This window comes from Herpailurus yagouaroundi, unplaced genomic scaffold, assembly GCF_014898765.1.
Source record: "Herpailurus yagouaroundi ecotype Mexico unplaced genomic scaffold, PumYag 355, whole genome shotgun sequence".
Classification (NCBI taxonomy): Eukaryota; Metazoa; Chordata; class Mammalia; order Carnivora; family Felidae; genus Herpailurus; species Herpailurus yagouaroundi.
In genome coordinates this window covers 4628758-4652046 of record NW_024412572.1, presented here as the reverse complement: position 1 = coordinate 4652046, position 23289 = coordinate 4628758, and the positions used below count along the sequence as shown (strand labels likewise).

At 42.2% G+C, this 23289-nt stretch overlaps 1 protein-coding gene and 1 long non-coding RNA gene across 5 annotated transcripts in view; one reads left to right on the top strand and one right to left on the bottom strand.

The window, feature by feature from the left end:
* Positions 1 to 23289, bottom strand: part of PARP11 (poly(ADP-ribose) polymerase family member 11) — a 73166-nt gene that overhangs the window by 39334 nt on the left and 10543 nt on the right. For 2 of the 4 annotated variants that reach the window (XM_040462948.1, XM_040462950.1), the window contains exon 1: positions 5987 to 6188. The exons of 1 other annotated variant lie outside the window; for it this stretch is intronic. Coding sequence is in view for 1 of the 3 variants with exons in the window: in XM_040462949.1 (XP_040318883.1) it covers positions 5987 to 6004 (18 nt within the window). In the remaining 2 variants the exon portion in view is untranslated. Of the gene's footprint in view, positions 1 to 5986; positions 6189 to 23289 lie in introns of those variants that run through there. One more of the 4 variants, XM_040462949.1, reaches the window with a different exon arrangement.
* LOC121022077 (uncharacterized) lies at positions 6288 to 19278 on the top strand. The gene is made up of 3 exons (XR_005786805.1): positions 6288 to 6418; positions 10165 to 10434; positions 19041 to 19278. It is a non-coding gene; the product is annotated as an uncharacterized LOC121022077 (long non-coding RNA).

The following is a 23289-nucleotide window of genomic DNA, read 5'->3' as shown; positions in this document are numbered from 1 at the left end:
AGAGAGAGAATGAGTCGGGGAGGGACATGAGAGAGAGGGAGACACAGAATCCCAAGCAGATTCTGCACTGTCTGCACAAAGCCCATCTCTAGGCTTGATCTCAGGAACCGTGAGATCACAATCAGAGCCAATATCAAGAGCTGGACACTTAACTGACTGAGCCACCCAGGCACCCTCACTGTTCTTTTTCTCTCAAAGCTTTTACTGCAGTTGCAGTTAAATGTTACTTGTGTGATTAATTATTGGCTTAATGCCTCCCTGCACTACACTGCAAGCCTATGAGGGCTGGGGCCTAGTCTGTTTTGTTCACCACTGTAAGTGCAGAGGCATAGAACTGACTGACTTGTATTAAGTACTCAATAAATAGATGAGTGTTATCGGATACTATTTCAAAAACAGACCTAACTCTTAGGGGGTGAGTTGCATCAACCAAAGACCTCAACATTCTGCTTGAGAATTTTAGAACAGGTGGGTCATACTCAGCATTTCCCCTCACCCCATCCTTCAAACCTGTTGCAAATGTCTGCCTGTACCCTGTATACCAAACTCTGAGACACCAAAAAACATTCGACTCATTTCCTCGGCCATGTGCTACATGTGCCGTGCCAATCCTGAGGAGGCTGTATCATTTCCCTACTCGTGCTCAGGTGCTGAACCACTAGAAACAAGTTCTAAACACATGAGAGTCTGTGTCACAAAAAGTTCATGATTTTCTGCAACTCAGGAATCTTTCCTTATCTCAACTCCCTGTGACTTTCCTCACAGGTCCTTTTCTTTTCTTACTTTTTTTTAAATTTGCACTGTTTATTTATTTTTGAGAGAGACAGAACATGAGCGGGGGAGGTGCAGAGAGAGAGGGAGACACAGAATCTGAGGCAGGCTCCAGGCTGTGAGCTGTCAGCATAGAGTCCAATGCGGGACTCGAACTCATGAACTGTGAGATCATGACTTGAGCTGAAGTCAGCTGCTTAACCGATGAGTCACCCAGACACCACTCTTCTTTTTTTTCTTTTCTTTTTAAAATTTATTTATTTTTGCAAGAGAGAGAGAGAGAAAGCAGAGAGAGGCAAAGAGGGGAACAGAGCATCCAAAGCAGGCTCTGTGGTGACAGCAGACAGCCCAATGCAGGGCTTGAACCCACAAACTGTGAGATCATGACCTGAGACAAAGTCAGATACTTAACTGAGCCACCCAGTCACCTTACACAGGTCCTTTTCTACCCGCTTGAAATCCCATATGTTAAGTCCACCTGGCAAGAGTATGTGTTCTGGAGCCAGAAAGTCCTAGATTTAAAACCTGTTTCCGTCCTTATTCCGAAAGTTCACCAAACTTTGAGACTTAGTATCATCACTAAAAAAGTGAGGATAATGATTTAATTCCTACCTCGCACGGGTATTAGATAAACTCAGTGTGCATATACTTTGCTTACCACCGCCTCAGCCACCAAACACTGGCACGTCACACTACTCTCTAAGCTTAACTCAATCCACTACTAGGACGATTACAAAGAATGCCAACATACAGATTATCAGTATATGAACCCATGACTGTCTGTTGATCTAGGAACACATCTTCATAGACACTATGTTCGCGATAGAACTTCCATTTCCAGGAACAAATCTTACCTCCATCGTCCCCCGGGCCTGAGGGACGCTGCCCGACTCAGAAGAGATAATACACAGATGTTAGTCACCACCACCCACAACCCCTTCATCCTCATTCTCAAAATGCCCATACTGAGACTCTACTCATCAGGTATGCACTCTTCCCATTTCACTCCATTATCCAAACTGTACCCGTTGTTCTCTTTCACCACTTCTATAACCACTTCTATAACTTTGACACCTAGCTCAAATGTAACTTACGCTACTAAACCCTCCTAGTCCCCTGTATGCTCTGGTATCACCTTCTCTCCCCCAAATCATATTGCAAGACCCCTAGGGGCAGACTCTGACTTGATCCATGTCTGTAATCCTCCTCCCTAGTGTCCAGAACGTTTTATATGTAGTAGATACTTAGTAAATATTTGTTGAGTGGGTGAAATAATGAATCAATGATTGGTTTCTCTGGTAGTCTGGTTCTGACCTATAGTTGATAGTTGGAACTATCAGAGAGACAACCAGTAGAGGTGTCCATGACCTGGCTCAGGAATAGGCTCAGGACTGAAAATGTACATTTGGCAGGCATATTCACTACAGTAATATCTGAAGCCTTAGAACTCACAAGGAAAAAAAAAAAAAGATGTGCTAAGAGAAAAAAAAGGTTAACAGTAAAACATTTCAGGGGTAGAAGGCAGTGCAGTTAAGATGATTATTCAGAAATAAATCACAGAAAGGAAAAGAAATCCAAATGAGTATACAGTCCCAGGAGAATAAAAAAGACTCCTGAGAAACACCCCTAGTGCATTAATGTTGCAGAAAGAAGAGGCTGGAGGCATAAAGGTCGCTTCTGTATGTGTAGATTTGAAAATTCTTGGTGACCATTAGCCAGTAAGGTGTTAGGGGCAGAGGTGGGGCTGGCAGAGCAGAGGTATGAATAAGAATGACAAAAAGCCTAAGACTATTCCTTCAAGAAGTTTGACAGGAGAAGGAAAGATAAAATTCACAGTGCCAAGTGAGTCTGGTGGCAGCTGTGAACATAAAATAACAGAGAAAAAGACGGTTCAGCAGGTAAAGCACTGCACCAACACACAAATGTTACCACTGCTACCACCTCATAAGACAGGACGTGGGCACTAATATAATTGTGTTGCTCACTCACCTGTGTGATCTTGAGAAAATCATTTTCTCCTCCCTTAGCTAACTCATCAGATCCTAACAGTATGAGTAATATGTGGAAAGGAATTATGGAAGAGTTTATCATTGAAAGTAAGGTCTTAATACTGTAATAAATGGGGTTGTAACCTCACAGATGTTTGTCATTTTTCAGTTTCCTTTCTCCGTGTGATGGAGGGAAACTGAAACTCCTTCATACGTAACAGTGGTTACTTATTCCAACCCTGCAAAAGAGGAAGAAGACAATGACAAAGGTGCAGAGAAAGGCAATTCCTCTCTGCGACTTTGCCCCTTTCTTAAACTGGGGGACATCAGTCAAGGGCTACCTCCCCCAGGTGGATGAAGAACTGCCAAGAGCTCATATCAGAACTGAGTGTGCCTGCTGCTTCTGTCAACCAGATCTGCCTTGGCAGGGACATTATGCTTACCTCAAGGTGCCTGGTCAGTGAAAAGCTTGGGTAGATAGCACTGACCTCATGACTGTCTTGAAAAATAAAATAAAATTTTGTACTGAGACAAAGTTTATTTATAACTCCTTGGTTATCTCGTAGTTTTCCCCCCTGAGGAAATGTTGCAAGCTCAGTGGTGATTTTCCACACTCAAACTATGTCACAGAGACTTTTCGTTTGGAAGGGGCAGCTGCTTTGGAGTATTACCATGGCCAGCATCAGTGTAACATTATCTCAAAGCCACTTGTGAGTAGAATACAGTATCATGCTGAAGGTGTATTTGCAGAAGGAGGCATATCTGTAGCTCATAGGTGGTCTATTAAGGCCATATATGCTACCAAACATATACAGGGAGAAAGGAGGCAGAAGACTTCAATTAAAGCAGTTCACAGTGGCCTTTCTTCACAAAGCAGAATTTATTATCTCATTCAATGGCAAGAAATGGTAAATAGGAATTTCAGTTTATAGTAAATTCAACTGTGTAATGCAAAAGTCTTCTGCATTTATCTTTAGGATACATTGTGGGTTGTTTTTTTGTTGTTTTTTTTTTTAATTCCCAATGTGTTTGGCTTAGGGTAACATTAAAATTAATTTTCATTCCATGACCACAGCTGGACAAACTGTCCAGATGCCTCTTGTATTGATATAAGATAATAAATTACACGAGAAACACAAATACAGATGTTGATTGTATTTTCAAAAGCTAAACTGTCCTCAGGGCGCCTGGGTGGCTCAGTCGGTTAAGCGTCCCACTTCGGATCAGGTCATGATCTCAGGGCTTGTGAGTTCGAGCCCCGCGTCAGGCTCTGTGCTGACAGCTCAGAGCCTAGAGCCTCTTCAGATTCTGTGTCTTTCTTTCTCTCTCTGCCCCTCCCCCACTCACACTCTGTCTCTCAAAAATAAATAAACATTAAAAAATTAAAAATTAAAAAAACTAAACTGTCCTTATTGATGGGATTCATATGCTCATCGGAAGAAAACCAGTACTAGTAAAAAAACACAGTAGCATTAAGACATACTAAGGCGGCATGATAAAAGTCAAAGAAGAATGTGGGATTGTATGTGGAAGGTTCACCACTACTAACAAAAAAGTCAGTCTGCTCTACCGAAATCAAACAAAATCATTAGGGTGATGTCAGAAGAAACAAAGAAATGAGATAATGATATAGCAAACTAAATATATGAGACATTCACTAGTATCTTTATAATCCTTACAAACTTACAAATAAGCCAACAGCAGATGCTACTATATATGTGACGGAGGAGGCAGAGTGAACAGTAGGAGCCAAGGACTCTCTCTAATCCTAATCCAATCACCTTTATTAATTCAACAATTATTTACTGAGTGCCTGCTAAGTGCCAGGCTCTGTTCTCTAGTCTGAGGATACAAAAATCCTCACAAAACAGACAAAAATCCCTGCCCATCTAGAGCTTACCATATAGTGAAGAATTTGAGCAAGATATACTGCGGTGACTAGAAAGTTTGTACAGAGAAACCAAGACAAAAGAGACTGTTAATAAAAATTGAATACACACACACCAAATGTACACATACATATAATGATATAAAATGAAGACGGTTGATGACAGTGAAAATGAATATAAAAGCAGAGAGCACATTCTCATAATCCTAAATTACTTTTGCTAAAATCAAATGCCAGCAATCACTTTTCTCTGATGAGGCCTGACACTGCACAATTATATGTACGAACAACAACAAACATCTTAGATGATGACATGATGGGCTGGGATGTACAACCAACAAGTGCGGACCAAAAGACTAGTTGCTACTGGCCAAAAACTTAAAAAACATAACAGAATTAACTGATAAACTCTCCAACTCATCTGGCAATATATTCCAGAAATGGGAAAAAATAAGTGTTGATTACAGCAAAAGACTTGTTGCAAGTAAGTAGACGGGGCTGTAAGTAAATTTGGGCAGTTATCTCAGCATAGGAGGTAGTTTCACACAGTTCAACAATTTGGCAAAATGTGATTCTGCCATTTCCACGGTCAACTCGTACGGTGTATATAGTGTACGTCTGCCATGTTACTAGGCGATTTCAACTCTAACAAGAGATGAATGGAATATTCGGCAAACAGATTTCACTCTTTGAGGGCGGCACATTAAATAAATGTATAAAAAGCAAAGCAGACAAAAATACGTGCAGACACAACAAGAGAGAGAGAGACAAGACTTGCAGTTGAAAAGTCCCGGGTCATCAGTTCTGGCCACTGAAAAAAAAAAAAAATCTAAGAACTTCCCCATCTAGAGGCTTAGAACATACACTCAGTCCCCCAAGTTTGAAATGACTGTCCACCAAGAAGGGAAAAGGAGTACTGATGGTTCCTCTTAGTCCCATTCAAGACACGGGGGGTCGAATCCCCCTCGCTTTGGACGGATGGGACTGGCAGGTACACCTGAGGCAAAGGAAGAGTAACAGGTCCAAACCCCGTAACTCCGATCAGGAAGCAAAACACAAAGTTTAAAAAGACAGTGAAGGGCGGAAGGCAGAGAAACCACAGCAAGTCAAATAAATAACTGTAACAGAAAGAAATAATGCGTTGGGGATCCCACGGAATCATCTCTACCGCTCAAAAGGCCAGAGACTATAGAACCCACAAGGGCCGGGATCTTCGGGGTTCCGGAACTCAACACCCAGCCTGAAGCGGGTGAGGGGGAGCAGTTCCCGGGAACCCCCTCCCTCCCATCTCGCCTCAACCCCGCCCATTGGGTCCGCCCCGTCCCGCCCGGCTACTCACCGGATTCGCTTCCCACATAACGGTGGCGAAATCGAGCGGAGAGAGCCTGGGGGAAGGGGCTAGCCGCGGGACCGGGGTGTTGGGTTTTTTCCGAGGGTCCCCGGGAGCGAAGGGATGGAGAGGCAACCTTTATGTAGGCCTTCCTTCTACCCCGCCCTGTCACAAGCCAGCGTCTTCGGACCACCGACCCTCCCGACTTCCGCCCGAACCGGCCAACCAGCGCTGGCCCCGCCCCGCCTCCGGAAGCTCGTCCCGCCCCAGCCGCTCCCTTCCGGGCCGGTGGGCGGATCGCGGTGGGCGGGGCTTGCGAGTAAGGGGAGTGTAAGGGAATTTAAAGGGCTTCTCCTCCAACCACCTTTCCGGTGCTGAGTCCCCACGGCAACATCTCCTCCCCGAATGATCCTCAAGCAGCGGATGGTTGTGTTTCCAACGGTATTTATTGATCACTACGTAGTGAGTGTAGTGTCAGAGTGCCAAGAATCAGACAGGCCTGAGAATTAATCCCAGAGTGGCCAGTGGCTTTTGGGACAAACTTCAGTCTCTCAAGCTCCTCCTCTTCAGAATGGAGACAGTAATAGTACCCGCCTGAGGGTGTAGTGAGATCATTTAAAACACCAACCACAGTATTTGACATGCAGTAAGAGCTCCCAGACAGCTAGCTAGGCTCTGGCATGCTAGACTGACCCGTAGGCAGCCCATGCCCTCGCAGAGCTTAGAGTCTTGGGGAAGAAAGGAAAAGTTAATTTAGGTAAATAAAAAGCTACAGTATGGTTTATAGGTAGTATGGCAAGCACAGGGTTCTATGAGAGCCGCTTACCTAGGACAGAGTGTCTACTTTCCTTCTTCCTGCCTACGGAGTTTAAGCTAAGACCTAAAGGATACACTATTGAACTTACCTGGATAAAGAACCCTAAGAGATGGGGAGAATCTTCTGGGCAAAGAAATAGAATCTACCCAGGAGAAAGGAAAAAGAAACCGTTTGTTTATATTATCCTTCCGGGCTTTTCTACATAGCTCTACACATTAAAAAAAAAAATTTTTTTTTTTTGATCAAGGAATACCTTGATTTAGAACCTGGTTCTTTCACTTAATATCATATGGATAGCCTTCACTCCAATGCATTTAAGCCTATTTCATCATTTTGAAGGAGACCCATGGCATTCCGCGGTTTGTATGTATATCTTACACACACACATTTGAAGTAATTCATTGTGTTAAATATTTAAGTTGTTTTCAATTTTTGCTATTCTAAAAAGTGCAGCAATAAACATTCTTATACATTTGTCCACTTACCTCCTTGGATTAGTTCTTATAAATGGAATTGTTCAATAAGAGATTATAGAGATTATAATCTAAATAAGAGATTATAGAAATTTTGGTACATATTGCCAAATCACACTCAAGAATAGTGTCTAAATTTGAAATCTCTAATTTTTTCTTATAAATGGATTCAGATAGATATCTTCACCTTATTTTTTCCACTTTACTTTTTACAAAATAGTTAAACAGTTGCCCCAATATCACCTATTGAATAACCCATTTTTTCCCCAATGCTTTGAAGTGGCACGTTAATTACAAACTAAATGTGTGGGAGGGAGGCATATCTGTTTCTGAACATTCTTGTCTATTTTATTATCTGTGTATTACCCTGCCATGTCACACTTATAATCGTTGTAGCTTTGTAACATATTTGCTGTTTCATAAAGCAAGTTCTCTCCTAATTACCTTCTTTTTCAAAATTCTCAAAATCGTGAGTCTTCCCATTCAGGAATACATCTCTTCATGTATTTAGTTATTTTATATTTTCAAATACATACATATTTTTTCACAAAGATTTGCACAATTTTTGTGAATTTTGTTCCAAGATACTTTATAATTTTTTTGGTGTCATTGCAAATGAGACATTTTTCATTACTGTAAGTTAGGGAAACTATTGATTTTTGTCTATTTAACATGTAACCCTACACACTGAAAATGTCTTATTAGTTCTAATAGTTTGTAAGCTGATCTCTCTGAATTTTTATGTCAACAATCATTTTACCTGCAAATAATGCAGTTTTTTCTCTTACTATTGCATTGGCCAAAACCTCAGAAAACTTTTGAGGAACACATGACAAGAGAATGAACATTCAGTCTACAATGCAGTAAAACAAGCATTTGTCTCTAGTTTGTTCTTGATATCCTTTAAATACACTGTCACCTTAGGGTGCTTAGCTGGCTCAGTCGGTAGAGCATGCAACTCTTGATTTTGGGGTTGTGTGTTTGAGCCCCATGTTGGGTGTAGAGATTACTTAAAAATAAAATCTTAAAATATACTGTCATCTCTCAATTTTTTTTTTATTTGTTTTCAGAGTGCGAGTGGGGGAGGAACAGAGGGAGAGGGAGACACAGAATCTGAAGCAGGCTGCAGGCTCTGAGCTGTCAGCACAGAGCCTAACGTGGGGCTCAAACCCACGAACCGCAAGATCATGACCCCAGCCGACGCTGAATGCTCAACTGACTGAGCTACCCAGGCGCCCCTAAAAATACAGTCATCTTTAAAGAAACTTCCTTCTAATCCTCGTGTCCTACAAGGTTTTAGGTAGGAAAGGAGGTTAAATTTTATGAACTGTCTTTAAGCTCTATTACTATGTTCACTTTTTACTCTGACTTGTTAATATAACTGTACTAGATTTCCTAATGTCCAGCCCACCCTTACATACTTGAAATAAACACTCCCTTTAGTGCGTTCACTACTCTTTGAATACACTACTGGATTCCATTATTTAGGATTAAAATTTATTTATAATTAATGAAATTGGCCCATTGTTACTAGTGTTTTTTGTGTTCGTGTTCAACAATTTTTATTAAGTGAATACTATTTAGCTCTTTTTCAAAGATGGGGATTTTTATAAAGCAAGTTAGGACCATGTCCTCCACCCTTGTGGGACTGGGACTATACTTCATTTCCTTGAAGTCTTAGAGTTGCCAGTGGTGGTGATCAAAGAATGGAATGGAGGGAACACAACTGGTTTGAATATATATCAGCTTTTAAAATATAAACTGCTATATCTCAAAGCAATATGAAGGGAACATATTTTATAAATTGAAAATATCTGTGCAAAGTTTAGTATTAAACTTTTTTCCTATCATTCTTGATTTATGACCACTGAGAGAACAAGAGTGGGAAGGGACCTTAATGACTATTTAGTCCTAGGATCGCAAACTGATAGCTAATGAGCTTTAGCACACACAGAGTATCTAAGTTTAGGGGGTAAGTTACTGCCATTTTAAAACTAGGAAATTTCACATTCAATACTGTGACCCTGGCTTCGCTTAGACTCGGTATTCTCATATGCCAACAACTGGCTAAAGTCTTGCTGATCCCATCCCACTAGGAATGGCCTCTCAGCTTTACCTGAGTTACCAGGCCAATATCTCTCATCCTTAAATTACCTACTTGGGCCATCTAGGTATTTGAAATTGTACTAATTAGGCACCTCTTATTTGGCTAAGGAAATGCAATGGATCTGGGACTTTCTAAAATATCCTCATAGGAAACAACTTGACTATACTTTTCTATACCTCTCAAGGACGGGCCCCATCACTGGAGCCCAGCCTCTCAGTCTTTCAATAGATTACTCTCTGCATGTAATGCTTGAAATGTCTCCTGTCACACAAGGTCTGGCACTGGGAATGTTTCCCTCTACATTATGGCTCTGGGCAATGTGCCACGGCAGTAGAAACTATGCTTACTGCCCATGGTCACTGGCTTTCTCAGGAAGACCAAACAAACGGAAGACAGTTTACTTTATCTTACATGTTTTCTATATGTGTTCTGGGTGGAAGCGTCTAGAGCCATGCTAACCCCAGCCCAAGGATACTGAGTGCTCGCAGCCCCCCTTCCACCTGCTTGACTGTATTAGATCTTTGAATACCAGGAGAGGAGGGAGGAAATGCCTGAGGGGAAAGGAAAGAGGAGAAGAAAAGGAGCAGTGGAGACCTGTCAATGGAAAGCATGAAAATGATCAGAAAACCATTAGTTGAGTGGCAAGGGAAAGTGGTGAAAACCAAATGTCACATAAAGACAGTAGAGGGAGAAAAGAGAACCAGTAAGTGGTAAGATGCAAGATATAGCATCACTTATAATTTTAATGTAATTTTCATAATTTTTTTTATTTTTAAATCCTCATTTACAGCCAGAAATAGGGGAGTGCTCAAAATGCACATGGAAGACAGGCTGGATTTGACAGAAAGGAGGAGCCGGAGACCGGAAGAAGGCGCAAAAGGAACGCCGAGGGGCCACAAGAGGGTACCCGGAGTAAGGGAGAAAAAGCAGCATTTGTGCCCATCGGCCTTGAACATAAAGACCCAGCCTCAGCCTGAAAAAGAGCCAACAATGAGGCAGCCCCAGAATCAGTCCTGCTGTTGAAGTCTGACGCATTAACAACCCCGACAGGAATTAAGAGGTGAAACAAGCAGATGAAACATTTGCTGAAGCCGAGATAAGCATTCCTGGGAAGGAATTTTTCAAAAAATCAAAATGAATCCCATAAATCTTCCTAATTAGGAAACATGACCAGAAATTAAATTCAACTGAAAAAAAAAAATGAAGTGCTAAATAACTCCCCCACTAAATGGCAAGGCTCTATTGAAAATACCACTGATTATTAGTTTTAGCTGCTCAGGGAAATTATCTGGGCACAATGCTGGGCATCAACATGCAGCTCACAGCAGCAGTCAAAAGCAGCAGCTGAGATGTGTGGCCATCCTAATTAGAGGATGGAGATTCTGAAAAGGCTCTGGGGCTGTGACATTCCTGGCTGGGGCTTTCCTTCCAGGAATGCCACATTAGGGTTTTGGTCATCACATTGTCAAGAAGAACTTAATAGGACTGATCCGGAAAGGGACAACAGAAATGACTTAGAAAAGAGTGTGAGAAGCTTTGAGGTTAAAAGCAGAAAGCAGGAAAACACTTCCATAAGAAATAATTTTTAAAACTAGGAGACAGGGAGGCAAGCAAAAGCTTTGGGTGATGGAAAGAGTGGCCGGAGGGTGTCCTGCCTGCATTAGGTCATTCCAGGCATGTGAGGCTTTCTCTTGTTCCTAATGAGCACGTCCAGGAAGGTCAAGAAATTAGAACAAATTATCTGATATGAATTACTCTTCAGTTCTTCATTTGACAAATATTTACCAACCACCCTCCATGTTCTAGGCACTGTCTCTAGCTTTTTAGGATGGATCAGTGAACAAAATAGAGAAAAATCCCTGTCCTTGTGGAATTTACATGCTGGGGGGGCAGGCACAACATTGTGCAGTATGTTATAGGGTGATGAGTACTACAGAAAAAAACAAAGAAGGTAAGGATATTGAGAGTAATCAGGATGGTCCTCATTGAGAAGGTAACATTTGAGGAAAAGTCTGGAAGAGGTAAGGGAGCAAGTGTGATGTATATTTGGGCAAAAAGTATTCCATACAGAGGGAACAGTTGGTGCAAATTTCCTAAGAGTGTGAGTGTGTCTGAGTGTGCATGTTTGGAGAGCAGGGAGCAGATAAGATGTGCAGATTGAACTGGGCCTGGTATAACAATTAGCAAATACATGGCACAAAGTATGTGTTTGACCCTGTTATAAGCTCTTTCTATATACCAACAAATATAATTCTCATAACAACCCTATAGAGTAAGTGCCCTTATTACCCCCTTTTACATGTAAGGGTAGTGAGGCTCAGAGAGATTAATTACCTTGGCCCAAGACCAAAGATTCAAACCTAGGTGGCTGGCTATGGAGCCTGTGCCCCTAATTACTACTCTATGCCAGTTTTCAATGTGGTTTCAACCCATCTACTTCTGACACCAGACCTGATTACCCAATTGCAATTGGAATTCAAGTACTCCCCCAAGATAAATTTATGTTCTTCTTTATAAAAAGGCAGTGTTACTTGTTGCCTTACTGCCTACATCCCTTTCCCTGACCCTTTGCACCCTTCGCCCACCAACTCGAGGACTGCTCTTTCCTGCAAGTTCACCATGAAGTCCATTGCTTTCGTCCAGCAAATCAAGTACGTGTCTGTGGATAGAACTTTGATTCAGTGTGGGAGGGGGAGTTGGTGAGCAATAGAGGGGGCTTCTGTAGATTAATAATGCCCTATAGATCACTAGGAGGCAGGACAGAGCATACACTGCATTTAAAAACTAGATATGTATTGTCTTTCTTTCCACTTTAAAAGGCACCGTGTGGAGGAGGTGTGTTTGTAATACACTGACCACTGGCTGTTCTCATGCTTTCTTCCTGTTCTCTCAAGATAGAGTGCCTTTATACTAAAAACCATTGAATTATGCACTTTAAATAAAGGAATTGTACAGTATGTGAATTACAGCTCAAAAAAAGCTGTTAAAACAATTCATTTTTTAAAAAATATAGGATCTTTGCTTTCACATCCATGGTTTACCCTCCTCTGGCCTCCTTCACATAGCTTCAGGGAGTCCAGAACCATACTCAGAAAGATGTCCATCAGTCTTAAATCCCAAGCACTCCACCCAAAGTTACAACTTTGTTTTGACTTCCATGCTTACAGCATTATGCCAAGGAATAAATGACTTTCCCATTATACCTTCGGTACCAATTTTCCTTATTAGAAAACAATAATTCTAACATTTGTATGTTGAGACAAGCACATATCTATTATGCAATAGAAGTTAATATTCGCATACATGAGAAGGCAATATTCACATACTGTTAGGAGCAGCTTCTTGCTTGTGGCTGACTGTTTCCAGCTGAGGGTTAGGGGGCACGTGTTCCCTGCCTTTATGGGAGAGAAGCTTGAGATGACATGTTAAAGTCTAGAACAGTCAGGAGACTCAGAGGCTGATCCAAGTTCTGGTCCTAACTAGCTGGGTGATGTTGCACAAGTCATATCCCCTTTAGGGGCCTCAATTTCACATCTAAAAGATGAGATCATTGGACCAGGTGATCTCCAATGTTGCTGCCAGATCTCACAGTCCATGATTTGGTGTCATAATGAGACAGATCAGATGCTGGGCTAAGGTATATCAGCACCATGATGCCCAGACATCCAGGAAGCAAAAGATAAACTCCCTGCCTTTGAGGAACTTTTAATCTATTGGAGGAAACTAAAAAGAGAATTACATGTAAGACTTGTAAAAGATATCAAGTAAATACACAAGCCATCCAAAGAATGCAAGGACAGGAATCAGCTAAGAATCAGTTCTCCTGTCCAGATCATTTTGCTTTGACTCACCTGTGCAACTAAAGAAACAAGGAGGCTCTTACTCTGTCAAACTGTGGGCCCTCTGAGACAGGTACCCCTGATACAAAGGCACTCCTTGTAGACCTTGTGGATGGATTCAAATCACAGAATAAGAAACTTTCAGAGGAGAAAATGAACCCTAGCAAACATGTAATCCAAATCCCTCCATCAACATTTAACATTTGTCAATGATGCTCTCTCATGTTTACATTCTTACTTGATAGGATACTCTTAACATTATCCATGATCCTGAATAATTCTAAAACTGGAATAGGAATGCCTATAATATCCTTCCCTTCAAAGTCCAGTGGGCGAAATGTGGAATGGCTTTAAGACAAGGCTGATCATTACCACAGAACTGAACAAGATTTGCCTGGGAATCACTTCTCAAAAACCACTGCCCTGAAGAAAGTTAAGTTCCTCCCCTCTATCATAGGGCGCTTGTACATTTTCCTATGTCATGCTTTCATTTCGCATCCATTCCCACTCCCTGAGGCTATTCTAAGCATTTCTGCAGGTCTCCAGTCACATGCCTTTGCATGTCCTCACTTGCCATGACTTCTTAAAAAAAAAAAAAAAGTGAAACTAAAAACAAATAGAAAGGAAAAAATCAGCGTGATCTCTACCATTCAATTCGTTCATCTTCATCTGTCCTGGGAGGATATCTTTCAGCCTGGGCTCTCCTGGGTGAATACTTACTCTGGGACTAGACTAAAAATCACTGTCTCTGGGAAGGATCTTGGGGAAGGCCTGCCTAGATGAGACGATGATACAAGCCTGTTAAATATTTGGCCCCTGAGGTATCTTCCACTCCAAATATTTTGGGATGCAGATAGGAATGGTGGTCCCTCAGATTGTCTGAAACAGGGTTTTTACTCCCTGACTGGAAATGTGCTCATTTCATCACTAGATGGCGCTAGCACATAGGCAAGAATGGCTGTGATTTAATTTAAAAAAAAAAGCGAGCACAAACTTTCTAATAAGCCAGAGAATTCCTTTGTTTCTGGGTGGGCAAGATCAGCTTTTGTCAAGCACATTTAAGAATAGCTGTCTGGAGTAGCAATAATCTAATTGTGCTGCTTTACCCCAAATCAACCAAATGGTCAAGACCGAATGAAAGCAGTATAATGTGTATTTAGGAGTAAAGGCATTTATAAAAAACTACAGATCTCTTAACTATGTAGTGTCAAAAAGAGATAGGTGGTCAGGAGGATCAACTGTGCAGTAGAATTAAAAGTGAGAAGTTTTACATTCTTGTTCTGGTATGGATTGATATGGATGGACCTTTGCCAGTATTAAATAATACTGATATAAATTCAGGTAGCTACAAATTCAATTAAGAATTAAAGTAGAAACGTTCCTATTTCCCAACAAATCATATTGTTTGAACATATTTGTATCTGTTTCAGGATTGGTTGATGGACCATTTGATAAGTTATTCACTATTGGAACCATAACCACTAACCAAATTCTACTAAGATAACATCTAAGTGGAGTCTTAGAATTTTGGATTTGGAAAGGAGCTTACATGACCTCTGTCTTCCTCCCAGCTCCCACACTAACCTCTTCCACATTAACAAGGGCTCACTCCGTCTGTTTAAACTCTTATAGTAACGGCAAACTGGCCACTCTGAGAAACTGCCCATCATATTTCCAGAGAATTGCAACAGAGAGTCCTTTAGGTTGAACCAAAGCATGGCTCTTTATAACTTCTACCCATAGATTTCCATTCTTCTTTTTAAAGGAATTCTGAGCTTTTTTTCCTATGACTTGTTTTTAAATATGTGATGCTTTAGGGGCTCCTGGGTGGCTCAGTCAGTTAAGCAACTGTCTCTTGATTTTGGTTCAGGTCATGATCTCATGGTTTGTGAGTTCGAGCCCAAATCAGGCTCTGTGCTCATGCACAGGGCCTGCTTGGGATTCTCTCTCTCCCTCTCTCTCTGCCCCTCCCCTTCTCTCTCTCTTGCTCTCTCTCTCAAAATAAATAAAAACATGTAAAAATTTTAAAAAATATATGTGATGGTTTAGGACTTCTCAGCCCTTTCTTCAACCATGTTTTATATAACATGGTTTCTGAATTGATTTTGGTTGCCTTTTTCTGATTTATCTTAAAACATGTTCTGATCACATAGCCAGCAGAACCATTAGCTGCCTTGGTTCAAACACTGTGTTTCTATGAAGAGGGCCCACATTTGGTGAATTCTCTTCACCGTTTTCTTTTTGGAGCCTGTGGCCAACTCCTAGGTCACTCCCATGGATGTGGTAGGTCAGACCGGCCCAATCCTTGTATATGAAATTAATTTTTTAAGTTATAATGCATGTGTTCAGCTCTGAGATGTGGCACGGATTTCAGTTTCTGGCTGTGGTCTGTCAAAATTACATAGATTCATTTAATTCAGACTCCAATGCCAGACATAATGGGATTCAAAATTTTGTTCCTCTGCTCATGAACTGTGTCATCTTGGGCTAGTGACTTGATCTCTGAAAATGTCAGTTTCTTCATGTCTAAAATGGAGATCTAATATTACCACCTGCCTCAGAGAGTGGTACAATTTAAGTGTGATAATTTTGTGGAAAAATATTTAACACAGTTCATGCAATATAGCAAGTGTTCGCTAAGTGTTTGCTATTATTATTATTATTATTATTATTATTAATATTATCCATCATCCTTCATATCAGCTATCCCTCCTTGTTCATGGCATATGAAAATCTGATAAGCATCTCCTGTAAGACACAGACAAAAATCCTTTCAGAGACGTGTAAAAGAGAGACCTCCGGGGCTCACCGCCGTGGCTTCCCTTCAGGCTGACATATGTACTAATCAGCAGTCTTTAGGTATAATTCTTACACCAGCCATGGTTGTACCCATTGGCTATCAGCCAGGTCATGTCTCATCCACAAGGTGATTATGATAGATTTCGTCAGATGCCATGCTGAAAGCAAGTATGGTTTTGATGCCTCTTCTTTCTGCCAGTCTAATATCCCTATCCAAAAAGGAATAAATGAAGACATGTTTTGTTTTCTGAGATTTCGGGTTGGCTCTGAGTGATCTCTGCTTTTCTAAAGACTTACAAAGAGTCTACTTAATAATCTGTTCAGTTGATGGGTTAAAGTGGGGAAATTGTGGGTTATTTCCCCCTTCGTTTCTATTATTATAATAATGTTTGTGGAGTAAATAGCTTTTTAAAATTCTGTTCTAGAATTCTGCCAGGGATAATTGTCAAGCTGACTGGCTTATAGTTTTTATAATATGCCCCTTTCCCCCTTTTTGAGAATCGGGACAACTTTGTTCTTCTCTTGTCTGTTAACAGTTCTCCTATTCTCCATGCTTTTTCAAAGATTATTGACAATGGTTCTGGGAGTTCTTTGAGCAACCTGGGATGTGATTTGTCAAAGTCTGGAGATTTGAATTTATTAAGGGGGGTGAAAAGAACACCACACTAGTTTCTAGCTCTGGCTTTGCCCTTTACTAGCTGAGTGAGCGTGGGTACGTTTTGATTTTATTTCAGCTGAAACGTCCCCATCTGTGAAATACGGCATTGGGACCAGATGATGTTGAAGGGCCCTTCAAGGTCTGATGGTCTCTGTTCTATGTCTCAAGTAATCTAACATTTTCTTACTAGTTTTTTTCATTGATCTCGGCTTTCAGTTTCCTCTCAATAAAATTTATTCCACCCTTTTTTTTTTTTTTAATTTGGAAGATACATTTTGGTTTAGAATCCAAATGTTGTAGTGTGGCACTCAGAGTCCAACATATCTGGCCCCAGCGTTTAATTCTGGCTGTGTCCCCTCCACCCAGGTGCAAGCCTACTATCCATTCAGATGGACCATGCCGTCTTCCAGGTGCACAGGCCCATCCATCCTTTTGCCAAGGCCACTTCCCTAAGGTGAAATGTGATATGTGATTCCCAGCCATCTCTTTCAGTGGGGTTTCACCGGCCCTTTAAAGCCCAGTGCAGTTAACCAATCCTCCTGGGCAGTGTTTCCTAACCACCCCCAGGCACAGTGCTCTCCTCTGTCCAAATCTCTGATGCATTCAGTGCAGTTGGTCTGCCACTTGATCACAATAATCCTTGTGGCATTTGGGTGTGGGTGTTAAATTGTGTTGTTATTGATTTGTGTGTCCTGGGCCGCTCCCTTCTTCCCTCTTCCCCTCTTCCTGTTGAGCAGTGTCCAGGGGATACTCCAAAAAGTTTGGTGGGCTATTGAATGAATTCCAAGCCATTGACAGTTTTTCCTAATCAGAACATTTAGGTAATAATCTAATATGCAGAAATTTCTTTTTTATCTTAGGAGTCATAGGAAGTAAGCCCACATAGCTCAATACTAGAACACATTTCATTTTAAGGCAAGAAAAGGATTTTAGTACACAATTGATAACAAAGCCCAAACTAGCTCACTTTCCTCCCTATGCTATGAAATTTGAGAAAAGTTGTTGAATGGACAACTAATTGCTTCAGGATCAATTTGCATCATTGGTGCCCATCCTATTCTAATCCAACCCTTCTTCTATTGGCCAACAGCCTAACGCATTTATATTTCACCAAATAAATGGTATAGTTACATTTCTTAACAATGGAGAAACTACTGTTGTGTGTCCTACATAACATCAAGTGCATCCCAGGGAGAACTGGCTTCTCCCCTCAATGTTTGTGAAATAGTTCTTGATAGTAAATTATAAATTGTCATGAGTAATCTTAACAGAACACTTCAGAATCACACCACTGTCATAAAAATACAGCTGACCCTTGAACAGTTTGGGAGTTAGGGGCACCAACCTCCTGCACAAGAAAAAATCCATGTATGACTTTTGGCTCCTCCAAGCCTCAGCTACTCATCCCTTCCTGTGGACCGGAAGCCATACCCATAACACAGTCGATTTACACGTATTTTGTGTGTTATATGTTATATGTAATGTGTATATACACATATGTAATATGTCATATTACATGCATGTATTCTTACAAAAAAGTAAGCTAGAGAAAAGAAAATGTTAATGAAATCCTAAGAAAGAGAATACATTTACAATATTGTACTGGAAAAAAATCTACATGTATCTGGAGCTGTGCAGTTCAAACCCATGTCGTTCAAGGGTCAACTTGTCCTGTAGTTGTGGGCAAGCCTTGGAATGAGTTTGTGACAGAGGACAAATAAATTCTTTCCAAAAATGAGCTGCTCCCAAAGCATGTCAGAAACAGAGCTGAGAAAAGAAGTCATTCTTATGTTCAACATACACTGAACATCCACTTATGTACCAGACCTTACTGGGGACATTGGCGTTAGGCACGAGGAGATAATAGAAAGGATATCTAGATTTTGCTCATGAGGAGCTCACCTTCTTGGGGGAGAGAGCATTAAAGAAACAGATAAGGACTGTGTGGTAAGAAAAATGCTATGTCAGTGATTTGTGAATCCACTGGGGCCAGGGGCCTGGGTAGAATGTAGAAGGCAGCAAACATCTTTGTTCCTGTGTAGGACTCCCAACCTCCCGAAACCTCCCCACACACCTGAGAAGAAGCTAAGTAAGTTCTCTGGTAGTCACTACCCCTGCCATCTTCCAACACCAGGAACAGTTGGGAACTTGGAGGCTGAACCATGTACTATTATAGTGAGAGCTGCATACTAACAAGCCAGCCTGAGGCTTATAAAGCAGTGTTTGTACAGCTCACTCATTGCCCTGGTTGGGGGTGATAAGCACAAATTTCCCAGGCAAATACAAGTAAAGCCAGTGCTTAGTAAGCTCGTAATAAATGGGAGTGTTTATAACTGTTAAACATAATGATAACACTGGAACTCTTTACAGGAAAGCAAAAGTAAAAGTGTGTGAAGAAACAGCCCAGCCACATGCATTGCTGGACGCATCATCAGCCGTGGGAACATAAACTCCTGCTCGCCAGTAACAGTCATCCAGAAATTACACCACTGAAGCCACATCTCCTTCCCTTAAAGAGCACTGTCAAGAGCACTTGTCACTTCAAATCAAGGAAAGTACTTTCCCTGGCAAATCCCATCCCTGTGAAGCCAACCTTATCTCTCACATGCCTGAAGCCGGGGGCGGGGGGGGGGGCGCGGCCCGGCCAGCCTTCACCGGGTTGCAAATTCCAAGCCGGCCCATTGCCTGGACCATGGCTTCCCCACATTTTCTCCTTTTCTCTTCCAGCTTGGTCTCAGATGACTGGGCAGGGCTCTTTCCCCCCACCCCCACCGTACCTCCCCCGAGAGGAGGATGAGATCACTTCTTCCTTCCACCTGAGGAAACGGAGGCCCACGGAGTTTTGCCACTTGTCTCAAGTCACACTTCTAGTAAGGGCCCCAGGGGACCCTGAACAGGAATTGTGACCTGGCCTGTTTTGCAAGCCTCTGAGCTGTCTGCACATCCTGCCCTTCACCAGCAGGGGGCTCCATTGCTGCCTTGTCTTCCCTCTACCCACAGAGGTTCTCAGTATGGAGGAGGAAGGGGGGGGGGGGGGTCCAAGCTCCCTGAGAATTGTAGCATCACTGGGGGAGGAGGAAAGGGGACCCGATGGATTTCCCAGAGGACTTCCTCCTACAAGGAAACCCCTCATCACCACAGCCGTGAAAGCGAGGCCGCCATGTGAAAAACTGTTGACCAAAAACCATGGGGGATTGCAGTGGTGTAAAAACACGTTCAGTGGAGCAGATTGGAAATGGGACTCTGGCTCTGCCATTTGCCAGCTCTGGGTCTTGGGCCCATGAATGTCCCCGAGGCTCCCTTTCCTCATCTATAAAATAGCTACAGTAAATACCTACCTCATCAATTTGTTCTGAAGATTCAATCTGGTGATGCGGGTCAAGCAGGTGGCCCCATGACTGCGGTTATTTCAAGTACTTGAAATCTGTTTTATTTCGAGAAAATGACTTGCCTTAGGTGGAGAGGTGATTTTTTTAAACTTCATTTTCTGCACTTTAATGTATTTATTAAGTAATGTGTTAATAGGGGCGCCCGGTGGCTCAGTCCCTTTCGCCTCCAACTTCAGCTCAGGTCATGATCTCACAGGTTCGTGAGTTCGAACCCCACTCGGACTCTGTGCTGACCTCTGGGACCCTGGAGCCTGCTTGGGATTCTGTGTTTCCCTCTCGCTCTTCGCCCCTCCCCCACTCGTGCTCTTTCTCAAAAATAAACATAAAAAAAGAAATGTGTTAATGGATTAATAAATAAATGCATGCATCTTTAAAATGTAAGAAAAACACGTGTTCTTTCCAAAGTAAAAATGTTCAGTGTGCTTTAGTCCTAAAGGCTTCATGAGACCTTCTGTAAGAATGTCAAAGAGCAAACTGGAGCAGAGGGGGCCTGAAGCTGTTTTATTCTACTGTGGCTGAAGTTTTTGGCTCTCAGTGTCAATAAAGGCCTCCACGAGACATAGCTAGGAGGAGGCTGTAGGACCCAAAGCACAATATTTGTCATTCTCCAAAAGTTGTAGGGTCCATCTCTGATGGCGCCATCCCCAAGAATAAACTCCTGGACTTCTCATGTGGAATAGGAGCTTGTTAGAAAAACCCCTCAAAGACACACATTTACAGCCAGACTTAGAGGCCTGTGGGAAAAGTAATTAAGAAAAGGAACAAGGAAAGCAACAGAAGACTGGGTATCTACATGTTCTGCCTCCTATCGTCTTCTCCAGGCCATGAAAGACAGATCCCGGGGGATTTTAGGGCACATGTTGCTTTCCCATTTGCTTGTTGTGTACAATCTTACCAGGAGGCTGTGTCCTTCCGCCTGCGCCACAGAGTTTCTGGCTATGCTACCAGGACAGCCCAGCCAGAAACAGTCTGAGGACTGTGCAGGCACAACACTCCCTCCGGGGCTCTCTTGCCCTCTCCATGATTCCCTTTCCTCACGTCGTCCTGGATATCCCTCAAAGTGTTTTGCTTGGTTTTTAGAGACACTATATGGTTTCTCATAGAAGTTTCTTCATTTCATGGGAACATTGTTTCAATGTGTAAAACCTTACACCCACATAGTGTCTCCATTTCTTTTTTTAATTACATCTTAAGCCCCTGAGACTGGGCATCTACCCAACTTCTTCCACTGTTCCCCTGAAAGCCAGTGAGCTTCTTCTTCTCAAATCTGGTGACTTTCCTAAGCTACCCTCCCTGCCCCCTTTCTCAGCCCTGGGGTCTCCCTGGGTTTGGTCACCCAGCTAAAGACTCCTTTCTGAAAATACTCTTCATTCCATCCTCTCCGGCATGCTTGGTTATCTTCACTCCCTTGAGCAAGAAAGTAGGTATGAACTCACAAACCAAGCAATGCCTTTTTTCTGTGTTTTCTGCCTTCCCACCCCAACACACACACACATACACACACACACACACACACACACACACACACACACATACACACACGTGCATGCACAGCTCCCTAAGTGTGGGTGTCCTGCAACACTTACTCCTTGGGCTATGTTCTTCCTTTTTTTGTCTTTCTCAGTGAACTCATCCCATCTCATGCTTTTTAGCCATCAGCTCAGATGGCAGTGCCCACAGTCTTCATCTCTAATTGTGACTTTCAGAGCTTCTGGGTTGGTGAACACATGGAGATTTCAAGAGAATGGAGTATCTCTATATAGAACAGAAGCTCCATACCCCTTCCCTACACCTTTCCCTATGCATCTCTTCCATCTGAATGGTCATCTGTATCCTTATCATACCTTTTCATGAACTGGTAAATGGAAATATTCTTGGAGTAGGAAAAACAACAGAGAAACTTTCTGCATGGCAAAAAGGGGTCACTTGGCCATCAAAGACCCAAATATTCTTTTTGCCTTTGGAGCAAGAGGACATTGAGAAGGTGGAACTGTCAGGATTAAAGAAGATTGTGCTGGCATTAGTTCCTAAAGGGTCCCTGGCCTTGGAAGATGAATCTCTGACCTTTATGATGGTGTGGGAGTTGAAGAGAACTGCAGTTATGAGTCTCTATGAGTGGCAGTGTCCAGGATAAATAAAGAAACTTAAAAAAGAAAAAAAAAGAAGCGTGACAAAGGAGAAATACCTATGGTCATGGCGCCTGAAGTAGACCAGCTAATTGTGACCCTCAGGTCTACTCTGTCTCATGACTTAGAGGATGCCTCCACTTGGTGTCTTCTCAGATTCAGTTAGTGGAGTTAAACACATCTATCCCTTACCAACCTCTTCATGAGTATTTCGGTCTGGCTTTCTAACTTCTCCCTGTCCTACACATTTTCAACTTGGTGGCGAGACCAGCTATAGCTACACGTTTTTGTCACCCCATGTACCAACATATCTGTATTACAACTTTATTTTTCTCTTTTAAAATTTTTATCTTACTTATTTTTGAGACAGAGAAAGAGAGAGAGAGAGAGAGAGAGAGAGAGAGAGAGAGCACTTGTGCGTGTGAGGGAGGGGCAGAGAGAGAGAGAGAGAGAGAGAGAATCCCAAGCAGGCTCCGTGCTGTCAACATGGAACCCGATGTGGGGCTTGATCTCACATCCCTGAGATCGTGACCTGAGCCAAAATCAAGAGTCAGATGCTTAACTAAGTCACCCAGACACCCCTGTATCTCACCTTTATACCACTGCTATGGATGAGCTGGCCCTGGTCCTTGCAAAGGCCACTTTCTCCATGCACACACCAGATCCCATCCTGCAAATTTACTCAGACATTTTCCTAGCAATTCTCCCCTCTGTTCTGGAGAATCACTTCTCTGCTCTCTACTGGATCTGTCCCATGAGCATTCAGACATGGCTCTATCTTACACACACACACACACACACACACACACACACACACACACACAGGAAACCTCCCTAACCCCACTTCCTCCTCCAGCTGCCATCCCGTTTCTCTTCTTTACACAGCAAAACTCCTTTCAGTAGTTGTTTATTTTATTTTATTTTTTTTATTTATATATGAAATTTATTGTCAAATTGGTTTCCATACAACACCCAGTGCTCATCCCAAAAGGTGCCCTCCTCAATACCCATCACCCACCCTCTCCTCCCTCCCACCCCCCATCAACCCTCAGTTTGCTCTCAGTTCTCAACAGTCTCTTATGCTTTGGCTCTCTCCCACTCTAA